This window comes from Sardina pilchardus, chromosome 21 (genome assembly GCF_963854185.1).
Source record: "Sardina pilchardus chromosome 21, fSarPil1.1, whole genome shotgun sequence".
NCBI lineage: Eukaryota > Metazoa > Chordata > Actinopteri > Clupeiformes > Clupeidae > Sardina > Sardina pilchardus.
Window position 1 is genome coordinate 9,721,413 of NC_085014.1, and position 18,021 is coordinate 9,739,433.

At 43.3% G+C, this 18,021-nt stretch overlaps 3 protein-coding genes across 5 annotated transcripts in view; all 3 read right to left on the reverse strand.

Annotated features, from left to right (window-relative positions):
• Nucleotides 1–3,546: 3,546 nt before the first annotated feature.
• Nucleotides 3,547–6,018, reverse strand: LOC134068932 (transforming growth factor beta activator LRRC33-like). Its single transcript, XM_062524756.1, has 2 exons — nucleotides 5,895–6,018; nucleotides 3,547–5,701 (listed from the first exon to the last, which is right to left on the reverse strand). The coding sequence occupies exons 1-2, from the start codon at nucleotides 5,997–5,999 to the stop codon at nucleotides 3,794–3,796; spliced, it is 2,013 nt and encodes a 670-aa protein (XP_062380740.1). The 5' UTR covers nucleotides 6,000–6,018; the 3' UTR covers nucleotides 3,547–3,793.
• Nucleotides 6,019–6,391: 373 nt separating this feature from the next.
• On the reverse strand, nucleotides 6,392–10,965 carry LOC134068829 (tumor necrosis factor ligand superfamily member 13B-like). 2 transcript variants are annotated; one of them, XM_062524610.1, is made up of 6 exons: nucleotides 10,723–10,965; nucleotides 10,479–10,527; nucleotides 10,260–10,316; nucleotides 9,866–9,978; nucleotides 8,871–9,021; nucleotides 6,392–8,171 (listed from the first exon to the last, which is right to left on the reverse strand). In XM_062524610.1, the coding sequence occupies exons 1-6, from the start codon at nucleotides 10,909–10,911 to the stop codon at nucleotides 8,056–8,058; spliced, it is 675 nt and encodes a 224-aa protein (XP_062380594.1). In that variant the 5' UTR covers nucleotides 10,912–10,965; the 3' UTR covers nucleotides 6,392–8,055. The 2 variants fall into 2 exon arrangements, with proteins under 2 accessions (XP_062380594.1, XP_062380593.1); XM_062524609.1 differs by having other exon boundaries at nucleotides 10,479–10,530.
• Nucleotides 10,966–12,997: 2,032 nt separating this feature from the next.
• LOC134069062 (ectodysplasin-A-like) overlaps nucleotides 12,998–18,021 on the reverse strand; it is a 16,026-nt gene continuing 11,002 nt past the window's right edge. The window contains exons 5-8 of one of the 2 annotated variants that reach the window (XM_062524911.1): nucleotides 17,004–17,038; nucleotides 16,724–16,775; nucleotides 14,502–14,626; nucleotides 12,998–13,629 (exon numbers count right to left, since the gene is read on the reverse strand). In XM_062524911.1, coding sequence (XP_062380895.1) covers nucleotides 13,369–13,629; nucleotides 14,502–14,626; nucleotides 16,724–16,775; nucleotides 17,004–17,038 — 473 coding nt within the window. In that variant the 3' untranslated portion in view covers nucleotides 12,998–13,368. Of the gene's footprint in view, nucleotides 13,630–14,495; nucleotides 14,627–16,723; nucleotides 16,776–17,003; nucleotides 17,039–18,021 lie in introns of both variants that reach the window. The other variant, XM_062524910.1, reaches the window with a different exon arrangement.

Consider the following 18,021-nt stretch of genomic DNA (forward strand, 5'->3'; position numbering starts at 1 on the left):
GGTTGGCCCACGAGGCTTGATCAGTGATTTATCAAAGGCATTTTTTTTGGGCTGCATAATGTTTTAATTGCTTCAGATGTGTTCAGCTCTCCACACTTTGATCCTTCCCCTTGTTCCTGTATTTGCATTCCTTACTGATATGACCACCCTGTGTCATTGACATTTCAAGGCATTTTCATGTCATTGACAAGTCTTTATTCTGTAACCTGTGTGGTCCTCCATTCTTTGTTCATGAATTGCCTGTCATAGAGGATGAAGTGAGGGGAGTGAACAAACCTGGATTTTCTCTGTTTAATTCAGTAACCGTAGACCCATAACGGGCTGTAAATTAAAACAACATGATGTAGTGTTTTTACATAGACTCTAAAAGCCTGTGGGAGTTTCACTTGTACAGTCAAAGTCAGAGATGCAGGAACTTGGCAATATGCTGCTAGATCACTGTATCCTGTGACTTGGTCTCAAGTGTAAGTGCGAACTGATATATGAGAAGCTTTTTTTTGTGTGTGGGAGTGTGTATGTGGGGGGGTGAGATTTGGAAGTATCACAGCTGCATAAATCTGACTACAGCTAATATCGTGGAGTGGCCTGTCTGCATCATGCCTGTGTGTGTGCATACGTTGGCCAACGGTTGTGTTACCTGGGAGCTCTGCAGAAAGAAGTGCCCCCTTTAGGCCTAAAATACTCTGTTGCGGATACACACACACATGCATGTTGTTTTGTGTATACATATAGAAGTTAGTTAGCATGTTAGTGGCCAGGTGGCCAAATGGTCGCAACTGTTTGGATGGAATGCACCAGGATAGCAATGAGCTATTGCACACTGCAAAAAATGAAATCTAACCAAGTGTAATTATCTTATATTAAGGTAAATAATCTATTTTGTATTGTTTTAAGTATGAAAATACTTACCTAGTGCTCTCTCAAAAGATAATTTCACTTAATTTAAGGAGACTTTGACTTATTTTAAGGAGTCTTACTGCACTGGCAGATAAATTTGCTTGTTTTACGACAAATTTACTTACTGCACTGGCAGATAATTTTTTCTTATTTTCAGGAAGAATTGACTTAAAATAAGACAAATTTTTCTTAAATTAAGTGAAATTATATCAAAAGAAAGCACTAGGTAAGTGTTTTCGTACTGAAAACAATACAAATGAGTTTTTTGCCTTGATATAAGATTAAAACACTTGGTTAGATTTTATTAGACAAGCCATTTTTTGCAGTGCAATGGTATTTAATACGATTGCTTGGAGGAAAGCAGTTTTCTTTGGTGCAGTTCTTTCTTACTTAAGTCGTCATATACTGGAGTCATCTCCCTGAAGGAACAGAGGGTGCATTTGCTGAATGGCGTAGTGCAAGAGCAAGAGAAGTCACTCCACCCCGTCTCAAAGCCGGATCTGCGGGATAAAGAAATTGTGCCCACACCGCAACGCTGAAGATCTAGGCTCTTCGGTATGGCAGTCAGTGCCCACACTCAATACACTTCCTATACTGTAATAGCAAAGCAGATCTGTTAAGGGCCCTGGAGTTGATTTGTATGGTACCTCAAACAAAGGAAAAAGAAAATATGTTTTTTTCCCTATTATTTTACTGACAGGCCCTCTGATGAACATTTATGAGTGTTGCATGGTTGTAGAGATTTGTGGATTTTCTCTGTGTACTATTTTTTGTACAGACAAAACAAGCATCCAGTTTTTTTTAGATATGGCAGGTAAAAGCAGTTGCCTCAGAATTAATAGTGATCTACTGTATGTCTCTTGCCTGTAAGGGGTTAAATCACACTGTGCTGGCCATTCCTTCTAAATAATATTCTAGTCTGATATACAGTATGCTTCCATTTGAATTGTTTCATCTACTTTACAGTTTGAACATCACATGTACATGCGGGCTCTGCTTTGCTGCAGTTAGACTTTCTAGAACGTTCTGACTGTCCAGTGAGAGGCTCACAACAGGAGGACTCGGCCTTAGCTGGCCATCAAGTAAGTAATATATCTCCCACTTAGGAAAATTTATGATGGTTTCACGTTTTTCTCCATGCCAGTAAATTTTCATCGGCCGACTTGACTACAGCTGTTGGAAATCTCTCTTGATCTGTGTTTTTTGATGTGGGAAACTTTCGCTGCATGTTAATTAATCAAAATGTCTCTTTTTCAGGACCTGGCAGAGATGGCTGTCTGAACAGCAGAGCCTCAAGAAAAAAAAAACGGGGAGAAGACCTGCCTTTCCACCAAATTTAGATGAAAACGTCAAACCCAGAGTTTTTTACAAGAACTTCAGGCACCTAATGAAGATGATCAGGCAAGACTTTTCATCTTAAACACAAGGCTTTCTTCTTTGATTTAGTACTCTGAAGAACAGGGAAATTCTTTGATTTATTTTTGTTGTCTTTAAGAATTTATGTGCTTCAGATCTGACTTCACAAAGCTCACAATCTGTCCTTTTTTAATGACCCATTATTGCAACACAGGACCATAAGTCATTTTCACGCAGAAATGATCATTTGTATTCATAGACTTGTATTATGGGAAATGAACAGGTTACATTTGTAGTTATACAACTACACTATGTCCATTTAGTAAGCTGCTTTAAACAGATAATAAACAGCTGAAATATACATTTTATAACGTCAGCTACTGTGGCTGTGCTTTAGGGTGTTGCATATATCTCTCGACATTTACAGCATCATTTTGCAGTTGGTGACTCAAATTGTAGCCTTACAACACGTGCCAAGCAGGATGTTTTTGTTTCTGTTTTTGATAAAAAGGCATTCATTCAGGTCATGGAGACGGTGAAATATCTTCTTCTGGTATGCTCTGAATTAAAGATAAAACGTGGAGCCAAGGCAGAGTCAGTCATCAAAGTCTTTATCAGTTTTCCCTCCCTGCTTGTGTGATGGGATTTTAGGAGAAATGCTGCATTTCCCCCCTGGCTTCTTGTGACACTATCCATGACCTTATCTAAGAGGCCATTAATGAGATATGTCCCTCACGTCAGTATTTAAGAAGACTGGGTGGTGGGATTATTCGAAGCTGGTTTACTCAATGCAACATTATGCACGGAGCACTCTGTGCATTTCCTAAGCTTCTTAAAGTCAATCATCTGTAGATAAATAGCATGAGGTGACCTATGTGGAATAGTAAACTTTATATTAAAGGTGACTTTAGGGAACAACATAATCAGCACAGCTAGGGGCGCCAGGTTAATGCTGTCAACAGATGTTGAATAAATGCATTAATAAATAGGGCTGATGCCTTGGCACACATCCAGACTTCATGCAGGTACAGTAAATGTAGAAATACCGTAATTTCCTGACTATAAGCTGGGGCTTATACATTGATTTTGCAAAATGTCTTTAGCTATGAGGTTAATACACGGGGAAATTAATATGGTGTTAATATGGTTTTGTTTCTTTTAACTTGCATAAAACACTGTCCTGCGGCTTATATACAATGCGGCCTGTATGCAGAAAATTACTGTATAGAAAGAAGACGGCTACACAGGGCAATACATTGGTAACAGTCATACCAAGTGGGGTTTCCATTTCTTTATTGTAGTCATAGAGAGGATCATCATCACTGTATGAAGTTACTGGAACTTTCAAAATATATTTTTCTTTTCTACATTGTTGGTTTAAACTTGTAATACTTTTACACAAATCTTTTATATAGATATAGTTTTCTTGTCGCCTTATGTGAGACCAATGTTGTAAAATAGGAGTGAATACTTTATTGACCATGCCATTTGAGTACTTCAGTGTCTAACTCATTTTTACCATATACCTCTGAATCATAACCTAATCTCTGACCAGATTTGTAAGGGAAATACTGCTTTCACTGAAAATGGAATATCGGTCGACAAAATGTCTAGACGTTCTGCTTAGTGTGTAGCAAAATGTTGCAATTGATACAAATATAAACACGCAACAAAGAATTATTATATACAGAAGGACATAGCTCCGTGTCACTTCATGAAAACACAGACTGTTGGCGTTCTCTAAAGCAGAAAGAGGGATGATTTCAGTGTGGTAGAAACACTCTGTTCTGTCCAGGTCTGGGATTGTTACATTTCCCTGTTTTAAATTTTGAAGCCATGTGGCCTGACAACAGTTGAAAGTATTGCCACTTATGTAAATAATTGATAAATGAGACATCATCATTTTTTTTAAAGTGGTCAAGCTGTTATTCCTCACGTCCAACTCCGTCAGTGGGGAACAGGCAGTAGTACTTGGAAGGTTTTCCAGGTTGTTACCGGATACATTCAGGATTCTCAGTTCCCTCATACATGCCAAACCGAGTTGAGAATCGGTCACGTTGTTCTGTCCAATGCTTAGAAATTGAAGGGTATTCTGCAAGTCCTTAAGAGCATTTTTGGCAATGGTTAACTGTTTATTGCCAGCCAGATTGAGAGAGACCAAAGGACTGTTTGCAAACACACCAGGGAGCAGTGTTTGTATGCCATTTTCCTGGAGGTCTAAGTGCTTCAGGGTGCTGACATTACTGAAAGAGATGCATTGCACATCTGTAGTGAGATCAGATATGCTAAACAATTGTCCAGAGCAGGGTCTTACCCTGTTGCCTTTGAGGACCATTGCCTCTATCTTAGGAAAAGTAGTGGAAAGGTTGGGGGATAGATACTCAATGTCATTGTCCCTCAGATCTATGTGACGCAAGGATTGCAGTGAGTAGTTATGGACATCTGTCTGGCTATCTTCGCTGAAGATATTATTAGTATTGCTGATGTTTTGCAGGCAGTTGTCACTGATGTTGAGGCTTTCGAGAGACTTGAGATCTCTGAACATGGCGAGAGGAAATGATCTGAACTGGTTACTGCTCAAGTCTAAGTGAACTAACGGCATGATTTGCCAGTCAGAATACACACCGTCTCCATCATTCTCTGTTCGGGAGTGGTTGCTGCCAGTTACATCCTTATAGAGAAGGTGTGCCTCTGCAACTGAGTTCATTGTTCCTAATGCACCCAGCCTATTGTTTTGTAGATGCAGATATTTCAAGTGGTTGTGTTTTGGCAGAATGGGGAAGTAGAGAAGACTGTTGTAGCTCAAGTCCAGAACTTCTAGATTATACACCTCTTCGTTCTCATGTGTTATGAAGAACTCGATGGAGTTTCTGCTGAGGTTTAAATAAGTCACCTGGGAAAGTTTAAAGTCGCAGATAACAGCCAAATTATTCAGGGCCAAGTTCAGTTTAGCAAGCTTTTTCAAGGGGTTAAAAGTTCCCTCTTCGATTTTTGAAATCAGATTGTTCTCTAAGTTAATGACTCTCAGGTTTTCGGTGTTGGCAAAAGTCTGGGTTGTTAGCTTTGACACAACATTTCCCGTGGCTGTCAGGGAATCCAGCGAAGACGCTCTGCTGAGGTATTGTTTTACCGCCTCCTCGTCTAGGTTGTTCTTTGAAATGTCCAGACTTCTCAGGACGTGGAGGTCTTTGAAGGCTTGACTGTTGCTGATTATGTTGTTGTTTAACAAGTTGCTTGCCAGGTTGAGGTCGTGGAGCCGGACCAAGTTTTTGAAAGCGCCTGTATGTATAAAACTCAGATGGTTGTAGCTTACATCCAGAGTCTCCAGGAATCGGAGGCTAATCGTTTTGAAGTTTTTGATCAGATTGTTTGACAAATCTAGCTTTTTCAGCCCCTCATCCAGGCCCTGAGGGATGGAGGACAGATTCCTCTGGCTCCAAGACAGTCTCTTAATATTTTTATTTGAACATTTAAAAATGCAAAACAGAGAAACAGGTTTGGTTAGTTTGGAAAAGAGGGATGGGGATACAATTGCTGTGCTATCTAAAATGTTTCAAAATAATGACCACAAAAAAAAATGCAGCTGTTGGTACAAAATATGGGTATATATTGTTGTGCATTTTCCCTTTTGTTAACCTTACCTTAAGCCTAGTGTGTGTGTCCTCACTGAGTGTGCTGAAGAGGCTGTGTGAGTCTGCACACAGAGCCACAAGCATTACCATAGCCAGTCTTCGTCCCATCATCATTATCCACTGTCTCTGACGGGGCAAGCTTTGGGTGAATGACACGGCGTGTGGCCAGCCACTGCTTTTATACTGCTGCCTGCTGTCAGGAGAAAAAAAACACTCACTGAAGTAATCCTTGTATTTGTCAACACATTTGTCTAGTGCACATTGGATGTAGTTAAAAATACTTTGTCACTCTCTCTCTTATATACACACACACACACACACACACTGACACACACACACACTGACACACACACACACACACACACACACACACTGACACACACACACACACACACAGACACACACGCACAAACAGTCACTTAAACAAACAGACAGAGAGTGGTGGGATAGAAATAGATAAGACATCGATGCTGAAACGATGCACAGTATATTTACTTTTTTTGTGATTAACTTTTTATTGAAAGTTTCAGGACACAAACAAAACTACACAAACATTGACCGTCATCATGATAAAAAAACAAGGAAAACAGTTATACACCACTACATAAAAGTAAATTAAAAGACAAAAGAGGAGATGGCCCCATAAAAATAGAAATGAAAACAAATAAATAGCCTTTGACAGACACATGCATTATTGCTCTTTTGAAGAGCTCATTCAATTCTACCACTAAATATCCCCAGACAGACACAGTTTGGGGCTTCGCCCGGTTAAATCTGGCCCGACTAAAGTTAGCCGTATATTCTGCATTGAACAACCGGTGTTTCAGCACATTTTTTCTCTGTATTAAACCAACATTCTAGGATTGTTTTTTTAGCTGCTGTAAAGCCACAAAATAGGATTCAGTAATGTATATTTACATATTTACAGTATACTTGTATAATGCAAGGTGATGTTTTCTCATATTACCATAACATTTCAGCAAAAAAATACAAAGTCGTAGAATCTCTTCATTATTTGTGATTGATTTTATTTAACTCAAAACCATTACAATTGTAAACCTAATATTTTAACCATTTGGCCCCAACAATCACAACAATCCCACACAAAGATCTTCACATTTTTTAGTAATACCTGCAGAATATTGAAGACCTGGAAAATGTTTGTAACTCTGTTGCTAATTGTTTTCTCCTCCTTGGTGCAAGAAGTGCTCTCTGTTGTGGTCAGAATATGCCACCATTACCTCAGTAGTAAACAGACAATTCCAGTGAGCTTTCAAATGTACAAACACGTGACACATGTGTGGTCGATCTTCCGTCACTATGATTCATCAAGGCGATTGCAATAATTATTGCACCAGCCACCCTCCCCGCAAGCTGGGCAAAGCCCTCATTTGTTTGTTCCTGATATACCATCCTGGGACATGGAAACCTCCTCCAAATAGAAAGCCAAATAAACAACGTGTGTGTGGCACTCTGAGGCCGAGGCTTGTGGGACAAAGCCAGAGAATGGTAAACAAAGAGACCGAAATAAACCTATTGACAGAGTAGCAGGGTAGGAAAAAAAAGCGTAGGCTACACAGAGATGTGTGTAGGTGTGCCTGTGCATTTATAGTAAGCTGTAAGGAATTGCCATTCAGAGCATCGGTGTTAAGCGTCTATAATGAAACTGTCTTGACAGATCTTTTGCTGAAGTCTATAAGCTTTGTCTTTCTCTCTCTCTCTCTCTCTCTCTCTCTCTCTTTCTCTCTCTCTCTTTTTCCTTCTCATTGAGATCCTGTAAGAATATCTGGTCTCCGTTTGCTCTGCGTGGCAGAGTTCAACATCCTGTTTCGCAGATGCAGTGACAGTGGCCTGTCACAGTTCGCACTCAACCTTCCGGGTGTGAGGTTATCTGCCGGTCCCAGAGACTGGCTGTGTCATCCGTCAGCGTGACATTGGGTCTTACTGATTGCACAGAGAGCAGGGCCTTCAGTACGCCTATTTTTGTCTTGTCAACTGAGTACAATAACACAGGCAGCTACGCCCCCCCCCCCCCCTTCTCTTTTTTTAACGTCAAATGAAAAGAGCAGTGTATGCCGAGCATCAAGTATGCAGAATATATTCCAGCCCATTCTGTGGTTGTCAGACAAGATATGTGAAGTGGAATGGGTTGGGGCGGAGGTTCCTTTGTTTACTGCAGCTGAATGATTCCGAAGAAGGTTGATTCCGTGTCCATGGCTACTTGCGCGTGAGGTCGATCGGGGATGACCAGCTCCAGCTGGTCGTTGTGTTCCAGCTTCACGATGCCTGTTGGGCAGAACCCATGAGGGAGTTCAGGGTGACATGAGAGCAGTGCGGCCCTTGCTAACACAAGCATAGTTAACTTCACCCTCCCTTCACAACTAATTCCTTAGCCACTTTACACTTTACCATGGTGTCGCTATTTGTTGTGCGATACCTTTGCCAAAGCCTTGATCTACAGCTCATTTGGTAGAGTGCTATATATCAACATCCAACATCATAGGTTTCCCTATCGGGGAAACATGCATTATATCAAACCGACTGTGTCATAATGTAATGTCATGTACAATAATGTTGAGAGAACTTTGAACAAAGCACCTGCTAAATCAGTACACGTAGATGTTTATGGGACCGACAGTTTATGAGACCAACCAATATGATGACCGCTAAGTAGACATCATTGAAGGAGCACTAATGGCCTTTAATGACACTTCTAAAGCGGTGACTGAATGGACTGGAATCTCTGGGAATTCGGAGCGCTCCAGCTGCATATTGCACCTATGCACCAGGTGCAAAACATGAGTCCAATAAAACTTTACAGCATATTGCAAGATGACAGAAGCATAAGTAATGGGCTGCGAGCTGCAGTAAAACAAAAAAAAAAAGGCGCACTGTCTTTCCACCTTCACCATATGGGAGAAGAAGAGGGGGTTAAGTAAGTCCTGTCAGGTTAGCATGTGTTTAGCATGTACGAGCGCGGCCCACCTGCGGTGTAGCATGTGTTTGCGCTGTTCTCCTCGGGCATCTCCTGCAGGCAGCGGAAGAGGTCTCGGTATCCCCCCACACCTCCAGATGCGCTGGATGGCTGCTGGCGGATCAGGTGGCCCATGATAGCTCCTCGGTCGTGATACAGAACCTGCAAAGACGTATTTGTTCGCATGTGTTTATCTCTCTCTCTCTCTCTCTCTCTCTCACACTCTCACTCTCACTCTCTCTCCCTCTCACTCTCTCTCTCCCTCCCTCTCTCTCTCTCACACTCGCTCACTCTCTCCCTCTCACTCTCTCCCTCCCTCTCTCTCTCTCACACTCTCTCTCTTTCCCTCCCTCGCTCTCTCACTCTCTCCCTCTCTCTCTCTCTCTCTCTCTCACTCTCTCTCTCCCTCCCTCTCATCTTTATACCTGTTTTCTGTTAGTGCAGCCTGAGGTGGGTTATGTGCTAAGTGTGCACACACGGTAAGAAGCTTTTGTTAGTTGCCCCATTCTCAGATTTTCAACAGCATACTCCACAGCGTGCATTTACTCAAGTGATTAATGCAATCTTAGCACCTGTAAGCTGGAAATGTTGTCATCTCTCCTCTCAGTTGATAAGAAGTCATAGTTAATTGTTAGTTGTTCCTTGCTTTTAGAATGCAATGCATACTATGCTATTTTGGCATTTACAAGTAGTTCACTTCCAGTAACCGACAATGGGTAAACCGTAATAACCGTAATTTCCTGGAAATACACTTTAAAAAGCACTGGTCACACCTCTGATCGTGAGTCATTGCTTCATCATAACTAAATATCATGAATCGTTATGGTGACATCTTGTGGCTGGTATGAAAACTTGTCGGGAAAGGACTCATTCATTATTCTGTACTGTATGTCTGGTCCTGGCCAGTTTCCCTGGACACTAGCCCACTTGATATTTTTGAGTGAATGCACACAAGTCCAAGTTAAGGAGTGCTCAGGGGGAAACAGAGGTGTATCATATAGCCTACCTGGCCAAATACCATGAAGTAACTGTCTTGTTGGACGACTATTTTGTTATCCGATGCTGTGACAGCGGACCCTTGCTGGATGGCCACAGTCCATGGAATTACCGTCACATTACCTGAGTTTTATTAAACAAGAAATATGACTGTGTGAGTACGTTTGGTAGTTCTAGACAGCTAACATACAGTATATATAGATATATTATTTAACATTTACTTTTCTTTGTTTTCTTCCCACAGTAATATGTTACATATGTGAAATTATGCTTGTGTGTGTGTGTGTGTGTGTGCGTGTGTGTGTGTGAGAGAGAGAGAATAAGGTTTCTGGGTGGTGGGAGTCTGGGTCCTGATCATATAGTTCCCCCCCCCCCCCTTTCATTTTATTATTTAATATATTTACCTCTCTGTATGGGCTTTTCATTTGCCACGGCTGTCATCTGCAAGAATGATGCCTGGGCTGAGAGAAAACACTGCTGTCAAAGTGTCACACGGCCTTGTTATACTGTCTGTTTCAAGCGTTGGACATGTGCCCTGGACCATAAAATGACTTCAAAATCAAAATTTCTCATAAAGCATGACGCATAAATTGCAAACACATGGCCCCGGCGTTGGCACTTACTGGTCCAGACGTCTTCCTCTCGTCTGTTCCGAGGCCGAACAAATGAATGCTGCTGATGAGCCGTCGCCCGGTTTGTTTCGCGTTGTTTTGGGTGTTGGTGGAACGACACAAGAATGACCTTTTTTGTTAGTTTCTCCCCCCGCCACCAATCATGTCATAGCATTTACAAGACACATCAAGCACCGTAAATTATCCATTTCTGCCACGGAGAGCTAAGCGGAGTAATGAATTGACGTTGGCCTACCTCCCACATGTTGGACATAAACAGTCCATATCCAAACTCTTTCAGTGACCGATGAACCAGAGGGGAGAGGAGATCCCTTTTAATTCCCTTGAGATCCGTTTTTAAAACTCTGACCTCCTGGATGAGGACGATGCTCAAGCACAGCGTCGCCACGGTGACCGAGAGCAGAAGAGGAGTGCAGTTACTCATAAGGAGGCCTAAATCCGCCCCGGAGAAACCCGCGACTTCAGCACAAACTGACAATCGACCTGATCCTTTCGTCTCATAAATGACTCGCAGGCATGAGCGCAGTAGTCAAATTTATCTCACAGGAAATGTTTTGTAGGGCTATTGGTCAAAAAAAGAGGAACTTGTTCTGTTCTTGTACTCTTGTAAGCCTGCCTGGCACTTCCTTTTTGGTTAAAGCGATCCCTGCGCTGATGTCTAAGCATGTTCGCTCCATTCTTCACAGCAAGGCAATTATGGCACATAGATCAACGTCGACATGGCTAACTCCTAACATGCATAAATTGTCCAATGACATGGGAGTTTACTAAATTCAGTCTTGCGCCTCAGGAAGAATGGGGGTCCAGCCAGGGGTCAGTTTTAAAAAGCCCTCGGGTTGTTTGAGCTCATCAGTCCACATGGCTGTCCGTGGCAATAACACAGTATGCACCATTGTCAAAATAAAACCAGGACTTTGTGATCTACACGCACAATTTGTAGAATTAGAACCACATTTAAAAAAAAAAAAACGGATCTATATTTTAACTTTTCGAGGGGAGATATATTTTCCCTGACAGATAATTGGACATGACGTATATAGACGTGTCCAACTTGGCCCCAACTGCACAGAGAAATTCACCACTTAAGAGGCCCGAAATGCAAGAGAAATGCCATCTGAGGACAACATTAGATTACAAATGAAAACGTATTTAATATCATTGAGTCCATTTACAGCAAAAGTATATCCTATTTTATGTACATATATACAAAGTGTAGTGTAAAAAGATACGTCTAACTTCTAAGTCAGTAATTCCTTCGAAAATACCATAAAGGCTACACCATAAGTGTAGTTGAAGTGTTCTATTAGTGCAAACGTGTTGGTGTGCACCGTTTTCTTCATGTCAGAGTCCTTCAGGTCAAACAGAAGAGCAGTACTGGGTGGGGGAGAGAGACTTGAGGCAGGATTCTGTGTGACGAGCACAAGACCTGGATTAAAGCGATCACTTTTCTGAAACCGTTGGGCCTGCCAGGCGTGTGGGTTACACATTCGGTCGTCCTCCGCGGGTTGCCATGCCCAGGGCATGGTGTCAGTTTGCCATTGTGCAGTGTGTACGTGTGACCGGTTTCCTGTGTGGTCTGTCAGGCGTGTGTGTGTGTGTGTGTGTGTGTGTGTTTGTGATCTGGGGTGTGTGTGTGTGTGTGTGTGTGTGTGTGTGTGTGTGTGTGTGTGTGTCTTTGTGTCTTTGTGTCTTTTCAGTTTTCAGTGCACATGCATGCCTTGCCAGCATGTTGGACATGTTGGTCAAATAAAATGTGGTTGGTCAAGTGTACATACACAGTGAACCATCGCATGTGTGTGTGGGTGTGTGTGTGTGAATGTGTGTGTGCTCACGTTAAGTTGCTTTGTGTGTTCTCAGCTGTGTTTGGCTTGTCCTCTGGCAACACACTTTGCAGTAAGGTGATGTGGACAGCCATGCTGATGAGCGTGTCCTCATATGCCGTGTGTGTGTGTGTGTGTGTGTGTGTGTGTGTGTGAGTGTCTGTGTCTGTGTGTGTGTGTCTGTTTGTCTGTGTGTGTGTGTGTGTGTGTGTTCACGCCTGTCCGGTGGCGTGCACGTCCCCGAGCCTGACGTTGCCCAGGAAGGTGGTGTGGTCAGTCATACTGATGAGCAGTGTCCTCATATGCCATGTGTCTGTGTCTGTGTGTGTGTCTGTGTCTGTGTGTGTGTGTGTGTGTGTGTGTGTGTGTGTGTGTGTGTGTGTGTGTGTGTGTGTGTGTGTGTGTGTGTGTGTGTGTGTGTGTGTGTGTGTGTGTGTGTGTGTGTGTGTGTGTCTGTGTGTCTGTGTGTGTCTGTGTGTGTGTGTGTGTCTGTGTGTGTGTCTGTGTCTGTGTCTGTGTCTGTGTCTGTGTCTGTGTCTGTGTCTGTGTGTGTGTGTGTGTGTGTGTGTGTGTGTGTGTCTGTGTCTGTGTCTGTGTCTGTGTCTGTGTCTGTGTCTGTGTCTGTGTCTGTGTCTGTGTCTGTGTCTGTGTCTGTGTCTGTGTGTCTGTGTCTGTGTCTGTGTCTGTGTCTGTGTCTGTGTGTCTGTGTCTGTGTGTGTGTGTCTGTTTGTCTGTGTGTGTGTGTGTGTGTGTGTTCACGCCTGTCCGGTGGCGTGCACGTCCCCGAGCCGGACGCTGCCCAGGAAGGTGGTGTGGTCAGTCATGCTGATGAGCAGTGTCCTCATATGCCATGTGTCTGTGTCTGTCTGTGTGTGTGTGTGTGTGTGTGTGTGTGTGCGTGTGTGTGTGTGTCCGTGTTCACGCCTGTCCGGTGGCGTGCACGTCCCCGAGCCGGACGCTGCCCAGGAAGGTGGTGTGGTCGGTCATGCTGATGAGCAGTGTCCTCATATGCCATGTCTGTCTCTGTGTGTGTGTGTGTGCGTGTGTGTGTGTGTCCGTGTTCACGCCTGTCCGGTGGCGGGCACGTCCCCGAGCCGGACGCTGCCCAGGAAGGTGGTGTGGTCGGTCATACTGATGAGCGTGTCCTCGTACACCATGCGTATGGAGATGCGCTGGCGTGCGCGCAGCAGGCTCACGCCGGCCGTGTAGCACGTGTTGAACTTGCGCTGGCCCGTCTCGATGCTGCAGGTGCAACGGAGGAACGGCGTCCGGTCCACCAGCACCTCGTAGCTGGCGATGTCCGTGAAGTTGAGGTAGTAGATCTGGGAAAAGGAGCGAGAGAGCAAAGGGAAGGGCAAAGGGGAGCGAGAGAGAGAGAGAGAGAGAGAGAGAGAGAGAGAGAGAGAGATTGTGTGATGGATAGAAAAGGAGAGTGAAGAACAGTGGGGCAGGATGGGATGGAGAGAAAGCAAAAGGAGAGAAAAAAAGAGAGACAGAAAGAAAGAAAGAGAGAGAGTGATAGATGGAGAAAGAGTGAGTGAAGTGAGACACAGAACAGAAAGACAGAGTTGAAGAGAGTGAAGGAGAGTGATGGAGTGACAGATTGAGGAAGAGAGAGAGAGAGAGGGGGGGGGGGTTGGAGAGACATATGTTGGAGAGGTGTCATAATTTGGAGAAATAGTATGGAGGACAAGATAATGAGCGCAAAGGAAATGAACGGCGCGAGAGAGAAGCAGAGATGTGCAGTTAAGAGATAGAAGAAGACGTACCAACAAACAACAAAAAGAGTCGTTTCAAAGCTGTGATTAATCGGTTGTCATGTCAGTTCAACTCTCACTCAATCAAAATGCAACTGATGGTTTTCATGCAAGCCAGATTGGAATTCAATCAAGCAATTTGGCAGCTCAATTCAATCCATCTCCAATGTTGTTGTGACAGATGACAAACTACCTCACTGAATCCCCTCACTGAATCCCCCCCTCCCAGTGCTCGAGTGTGAATGTTTAACTATGTAGCAACTCTACTCCTCAGCTGTTTGGAAGACCTTGGCAGGCCTCCCGTTGGGTTTAAATGACAGCGGACTCTGCTTATTCTCTGACAGGGAAGCACTGAAGCGGGATTGACGTGCAAGAAGAGAGAGAGAGAGAGAGAGAGAGAGAAAGGGGAGAGACGTGAGAGGCTTACTCACTTCTACCTGACTATAAATGAAGTAGATGCCGTCCACCAGCACCTCCAGCTCGCCGGAGCGCGAGTGCATCTTGAAGACCTTGTGGTGCACCGAGATCATCTTCCAGTTTTTCAGCACGCCCTCTGAAAGATCTCAGTGTGAGAAAAGGGCTGTCACTCAACGACGGTCGGTCAACAGTACGGCAAGCACAGTCAGTTAACACACAGCACAACACTACACACGCAGAGATGGGAAAATCTGGCTTCAAAGAGGAAAAGTCCTATCGTGTTTTGGTTCTACAGTTGATTTCACTTGTAACGAGCTCTGGCTGAAGAGTTGTCCCAATAAGAATGAGCTGGGTTTTTTTTTTTACAGAATGGTTGGAACAAAATATGTGGTAGGACTTGTACTCTCTGAAGCCAAGTTTCCCATCTCTGACTACACAGATCTCTCAACAAGGCACAGCACGGCACACGTGCTACCTACAGGGACGAGACAGTTTTATAGAGCTGTAGACATGGCTCAGCAAAGCCAAGCTAAACTCAGCGCTACTCCGAACGTCTCACGCAAACTCAACATAAACTCGAGTGGCACTCTGTAGAGTGCATACCTCTGCCTGAAGGAACGGCAGTTCCCCCTTAAATACTCTATCTCATCATGTGAAAGCAAAGCTAATGCCGCATTAGCTAAAAGCAAAACGAAATGTGTGCTGGCTGTAACATTTAATTGTCTCCTTTCCTTTCCACCACTTTAATGAAAGTCAGGCCAGTAGTTTTTGTATAATCCTGCTAAGAAACCAACCGACCGACCAACAAACAAATAAATGGGACTGTTTTCCTCGGGGATGTAGCACATCACTGCTAAACCGGAGATTACTCACTACATCAAAGTGAAACTGCACAAAATTAGTATCATACATGCACACTAAATTTGTCAGCACTTCTTTACACACAAACACATCTAACAGTGAGCCCTTACAAAACAACATTGACAGCCAGGTGGCATACTTATCATTTACTCTGATATACAGGCAGACTGTAAACCTTAAAACTGCTTTATTTGAAACTGACCACTTTGTTTTAGTTTATAAAGTAAAGTCTTAGTAGTTATGGGGGTCTATGTAGGACACTATAAAAGGGTAAAATGTTATGCATTGATGGATGCTGACGTAGCTGAGACAACACCTTTATTCTGTCGTAAATAACTAATCACACACTTGATTGGTTTACAAAAGACCTGTTCTTTTCACATAAACAAACAAAAAATACGACAGCAAAACTAACTCCAGCAACCAGATGATTTAACTTAACACTGGTCAGTATGGCACTCAAAACATCAACAAGTTGGCCAAAACATTCCAACTCAACACATGTACTGTAGCATAGCTCCAACCTACTCCCTCAAGAGCTAGTCTGGCATGGCAGCTGTGGGCACAATCCAGTGAATTAACATTGTCTACAGTATATGAAAGACACTGAACCATCCAGGACCAGTCACCAACTGGGTTCCTCGTCCAACACATGAATGCAATTTTTGACCAAAGTCAAAGTCAACTTTATTTGTATAGCACAGTATCATACACAATGGTCATTCTTCAAAGTGCTTTAAACTAAATTAAATGTATAAATAAAAAAGATAAACCACTCAAATAGGGAATCCAGAGTGAAAAATGCATGACATTTGTATGAAATCCTCTAAGTAAAAAAAAAGAGGTTGAAGTCTTGAAGGGGATTAACCCACAATTTGCATAACATATATAATGACTGCGTGTTTTCATCAAAGCTGCCCTGACAACCTCAAGTTTTGATCTCACTGCTGTTCAGTGGTTCCCCTCCCTTGGTTAGGAAAGTGTCCATGTTTATCTTTGACGTTGCACGACAGATGGAAATGTGCACACAGACTCGCATTTTCCTCTAGACAAATGTTCATAAATGCGCTTAAAATATGCAGATTAGTTGGATGGAAGCCCAGCACTGATTAACCAAACCCAATGCTGATCAGTACCCCCCCCACCCCCACACACACACACACACACCACCCCTATCCCTACCCTCCAATCAAAACTCAATAGTCAGCCTGGCACTAACATACTCTGACACGCTTCAGTGAGGAGCATGCTCTCCAGTGAAGGCCATGTTCTCTGTGAGCGCCACTGCTCCAGCCCTGGTTGTGTGTGTGTGTGTGTGTGTGTGTGTGTGTGTGTGTGTGTCAGGGGAACATGGTGTAGGCATCAGGGATTTGATTCTTACCTTCTCTAACTTGTATGGTTGTTTCTTGGCCTTGCAAATGCACCACAGCAGGCTGCGAAACCACAAGGGGATATTAAATGAAGCAGAGCCTTTCAAGTACTGTTCCCACCACCACTAAAGTAAGCCACAACATCACCACAGACATAGCAGAAAAAATGGTGTGTGTGTGTGTGTGTCGTATGTGTGTATGTGTGTGTGTGTGTGTGTGTGTGTGTGTGTGTGTGTGTGTTTGCTTGTCTGAGTATCTACACTGTGCATGTGGGTTTGGTTTAGTGTATACCTGAAATTCTTTTAGCTTGCTTTTGTCCACAGCACCTGCAAAACACAAGCATGTTTAAACAATTACTGCCTTTATCGTAAAGCTTTAAGCTAAAGTGAAAAGTCAGAGCTTTAAAATCAACTCCCCTCTGAAGCAAGTTCAGTAAAGAGGAAGTGTGTCTAGAATCTATTTATATTATTGACCTCTCTCTGTCGTGCTAAACATGGCCAATGATGCCAATAAGTAATGGATGATACGATACCAATGGATAATGCCACAGCAAAACATGCTTGTGCTGCTGATACAATTAATGTCTGCCATTTCATAGTGGTAATTATTAGGAGTAGTGTTTTGGCCAGTGTTAATGGTTCTAAGTGACTTGACCGAGGGATGTTATTGATCGCCTCCCACCAGCTTGCCAACAAAGAGTTGGGTGTTTCTCTCTCCGTGTGTGGAAAGCGCTCCTGTGTACTTGTGCCCCCCCCCCCCCCCCCCCTCTTGTATCCGTTCCATCCGGACACATCAGTATTCATCCTCCCTTTTTCCATAGGAAGACGTGTCTTCCCTGGAAAGTTTTTCATATTCCCAGAGCCCAATTTAAACCATGAATGAATCATTGTGGAAAAGCATCCACAACTGCTATGTACTGTATGCTTGCTAGCAGCAGGACGGGAAGATTGACAGCAGGAACACCACATGGTGCATACTCCGGGCATAACCCACTGGTTCAGAATGTTGACGTTAGCTACCATGCTAACCGCAATTATGATTTACTTGCTAAGCAATGTGGTGTTCTGGGCCCCGACCAATTCCTTTAGAATAATAATAATAAAATCGTTGAGGCCCCAACATAACACACCATAATTATGATTCCTGCGAGTAATATGTAAACGCTGTGGTGCCCTTTTCTCCTCGTCTACTGTTTTCACTTGCAGGGTTTGTTTGGCTTGTAAACCATTTTGATAATTTGCTCCTTACTGCGTGGCCGTGATGATGCATGTCTCTGGCATTATTATTACAGTGCTGTCCCCACATAACT